Here is a 3,891-nt window from a genome sequence, read left to right as displayed (position 1 = left end):
GATGGGTCTGTAATGAATTCTTCTTCCTCTTCACGTTTCAAATGCAGCCTGTCTCCACTCTGTTCTCTCCTGGACTCTGCAGTCTCTTCGGCTTTCTGCCTTGTATTGGGATCCCCTGTGCCTGAGCAATATGACATCCACCCACCTCCCCCTCCTTTTTTGCATTTTCTAACCCGTAGACCCTGCTGCACTACTGGCAAGTTGCGATCAACAGCATCACAGCTGTCGTCAACCTCGTGGCTGAATTGTGTTCGGATTTGCTGGATGCTTTGGGGATCGAAGGTAAGTGGTTTCCACGGGGACACCCCGAGGCTAGCGCAGAAGACCATTCGCTGTGGAGGGGTACGCGCAGAGCAAAGGTGTGTGGGACTGCTACCAGAGTGAAAAAGACACCACCGGAGATGATAACGGGACAGGGTAATGTCTGTGCAGAGAGAAAGTAAATTTTACGCAGCCTCATTAAAGACCAGACAGAGGGAGGGCTGGTGTGATTTAGGAAGGGAATTCCAGAGGTTAGTGCCCAGGCAGCTGAAGTGTAATTAAAACTGAGAGAGGCTCAAAGATCAGGGTGAGGGGGAACCCCGAGATCCAGTCCCTCTACACCTCTGTTCTCCACCAGGATGCTCAGAGGGTTCCCTGGACGTAGACCCAACTGACTCCATGCGCTGCCTTCCTCCACCTCCTTGAGCAGTTTCTCCTTTTCACTCTCCTCCCTTCCTTTGAAATAAAAGGGGTGCCTGTGGGTACCCGCAGGGCTTGCAATTATGTCTGTCTGTTTCTGCGAGGCATGTGGATCACTCCTCGTTCTGGCCCTGACTCATTTGGAGCTTTATTCCTACCTCAGTGAGCAGTGGAGGTTTGGTGATAATATTTTACCAAGGCTGGGTTGGGACAGCTTTTTGATGGACGAGAGAGTTGAGGTTTGTTGGGGTGGAAGGGTGAGGGCAGAGACTGTAATTTCCATGTTAGTGGAGCAGTCTGAAGGAGCCTATGGGCCTCCTGGTGCTTTTAATACCCCTGTTAGTATCCTGTTTAAAAGAACCAGCTGAATGAGTGCCACTATGTCGGTCAAAAGCAGCCCAAACTACTTGAATCCCACTTTCCAGCAAGAATTTAAGGGTCTAGGCCCGAAACGTCAGCCTCTCTGCTCCTATGATGCTGCTTGGCCTGCTGTGTTCATCCAGCCCTGCACCTTGTTGTCTCGGATTCTCCAGCATCTGCAGTTCCTACTATCTCTGAAGAATTTATCCACCTCTGCTTTAAGGAGTCTGGATTAAGGTGTTTGAATCACCTTTTCAGGATCAGAGTTGCAAAGACGCTTGACCCCGGTGAGATACAATTTCACCTCATCTGTTTTAGATGGTTTCCCCTGGTGTTTAAACAGGTTCCCCCCCCCCCCCCGACCCCACAACCTCACGATCTATTTCCTCCCATAAAAGCAACCATCCTATCCACACCAACCCTGTCCAGATTCTTCAGAATCAAAAACAGAGATCGCTGTAAAAGCTGAGCTGGTCTGGCAGCATCTGTGGAGAGGAATCAGAGCTGATGTTTCGGATCGACTGACTTCCCCTGCTCAGAATGGTACATAATAACATTCCGCTGTGTCTCCGAATCACTAGCTGTTCCTGCATGGTGTACTAGCACATCCAGATCCCTCTGCATCTCAGAACTATGCAATCCTCTCACCACTTAGACAACGTGCTTTTTTTTTTAAAATCTTCCTGCCAAAATGCACAATTTCACATTTTCCCAGTCTACTCTCCTTGCCAGATGTTTGTCCAGTCCCTGAACCTATCTAATCCTTTGTAGCCTCCTTACATCCTCTTCACAACTCATTTTACAAACTGTCATCGGCAAATTTTGAAGCCATATCTTCCAGTGATTCATCTAAGTCATATAAATTGTAAACAGTACCTAAGATGGTGCTGTAGTGCAGCGACTTATAAACTTTCCACTGTACTCGTTTGAGTACGTGACAATAAACCTAATTCAATTCAATTCAGCAGTGAGGTCCCAGCTCACCACTTGTAACATCCAGCCAAACTGAAAAAGACCCCTTTACAACCGACCCTCTGCCATGCATTAGCCAGCCAATGAGATAACAGTCTGCCATGAGGAGCAGAGAGTGGTGAACGAGAGAGGAGATTGAAGAGAGAGAGGCAGGGACGGAGTGAAAGGAAGAAATGAAACACAAGTATGGTTTGGGTTGTGACCGGGATGTGGTTTTGAAAGTGAGTTTTGTCGGAGGCTGTTTGATCAGTGTTGCCATTTCTGGTGGGGTGTGGAGAATCCCAAATCAGCGGTGGTCGGTGTGCTCCAATGAGCACAGATCCGAGGGGCTGAAGGGCCTGTCCCTGTGATGTAAGTGCCAGGCGCTGCATGACTGCACTCTCAAACTCCTTCCCTGAAATCTCCTCCCCAAAGAGGTCGTCTTCTTAGTTTTAACAAGGCCCCGCAAAATGGTAGGATAGAGTAATTTTGAAATGGAGACATCTGAGGAGACTTTGGCAGGGAGGGAGATATTACAAAATGTGGGGTGGGTTGCTTTGTGCGGTCAGACCAGGCCTGGAGTTACTTGGAGCCATTCTGGGCAGTAGGCCTGACGAAGGGCAGATTGGCCTCAGACGCAGCACCATGTACGTTGACGAGAATTACACCGCGTATCTGAGAGCATCTTCACGAGGGGAAGTTACCCAAACTTTGTATTTTACTCCCTGGAGTTTGGAATATTAGGGGTTGATTTGAATTCTGGGATTGAAATGGGAATCAACAGGGTAGGGACAGGGGGCCTGGGGGGAGCTAGTTCTGCTGCCTGACGAGTCCGTGGGGAAGGGGACATTGAATAAAAAGAGCCCGACCCTTTCGGGAGTAAAATTAAGAAGCATTTTTACATTGAGGTGGGGGCACAGAAAATTGGCAGCTCGGAGCGGCAATGACAGTGGTTGCTGCCTCCCCGGTTGAGCAGCAGAGTCGGCTCGAGGGGCCGAATGGCTTCTCACCGGAATGGGGAGTGTGCCGAGCTCGCACCGGCCTCCGGAGTCTCCCGCCAGCCCTCTGCCCGCATCGATGCTGCCAGCCCCTGCGATACTGCTTCGCACCACAATGTGGCAGCATCGTTCCACCGTGGGACAGGGCCACAATCAGGCATTGAGCTCCTCTCGTGGATGTCACCACTCGACTCTCCTCAGAGTTGGACTCTGCGTTCCTTGAGTCATCCTCCAGTCAATCAGCAAGGCGGTGCACCCCCCCGCTTCCAAAAAAAAACCTCCATCTTCCTGAAAGTCATTAATAAGAAGTTCCAAGACACCTCACAGGTGACTAAATTAAACACAAACTTCACTCCTGTGCTGCAGAAGGTGATATGAGATTGAGTGTCTAAAACTTTGCACAGGGAGCGTGATTTTAAAGGACTTTCTTCAAGGAGTATGGGGATAAAGCGGCAGTGGGATACTGAAATTACATGATCACATTGAATGATAGTGCAGGCTCAAGGGGCTGAATGGCCTACTCCTACTCCTATTTTCTGTGTAAAAGGTGACCCCCTCACTTTGAACGTGTGTCCCCTACTATTTGACATTTCCGCACTGGGAAAGAGAGTCCAACAATTCACACTCTCCATGCTTCTCACAACCTTATACACTTCTATCAGGTCACCCTTCATCCTTCGATGCTGAAGCGACACAATCCCAGTTTGTCCAACCTTTCCTTTTAGCTAATACACTCCAAACTGTCATATCTTCAAGGAGGAGGGGTCATATTACAGAGGGATTTCCGGTGAGTAAGACCAATGAGGGAGTGATGGAAGGTCGGGTGAAGGGGCTGGAGGCGCTTACGGAGAGAAGGAGGTGTGTAGGGGCTGGAGGGGGTGCAGGGGCTGGAGGGGGTTAA

The 3,891-nt window shown here is 49.6% G+C and overlaps 1 protein-coding gene across 1 annotated transcript in view; it reads left to right on the top strand.

Annotated features, from left to right (window-relative positions):
* The window catches only part of LOC125488011 (transmembrane protein 109-like), a 16,011-nt gene that overhangs the window by 10,060 nt on the left and 2,060 nt on the right, over window positions 1-3,891 (top strand). Inside the window, exon 2 of the mRNA XM_048620752.1 lies at window positions 180-282. Coding sequence (XP_048476709.1) covers window positions 180-282 — 103 coding nt within the window. The remainder of the gene's footprint in view (window positions 1-179; window positions 283-3,891) is intronic.

The sequence above is a fragment of the Rhincodon typus genome, chromosome 48, assembly GCF_021869965.1.
Source record: "Rhincodon typus isolate 14 chromosome 48, sRhiTyp1.1, whole genome shotgun sequence".
Taxonomy (NCBI): Eukaryota; Metazoa; Chordata; class Chondrichthyes; order Orectolobiformes; family Rhincodontidae; genus Rhincodon; species Rhincodon typus.
This window is presented reverse-complemented; position numbering and strand designations above follow the sequence as displayed.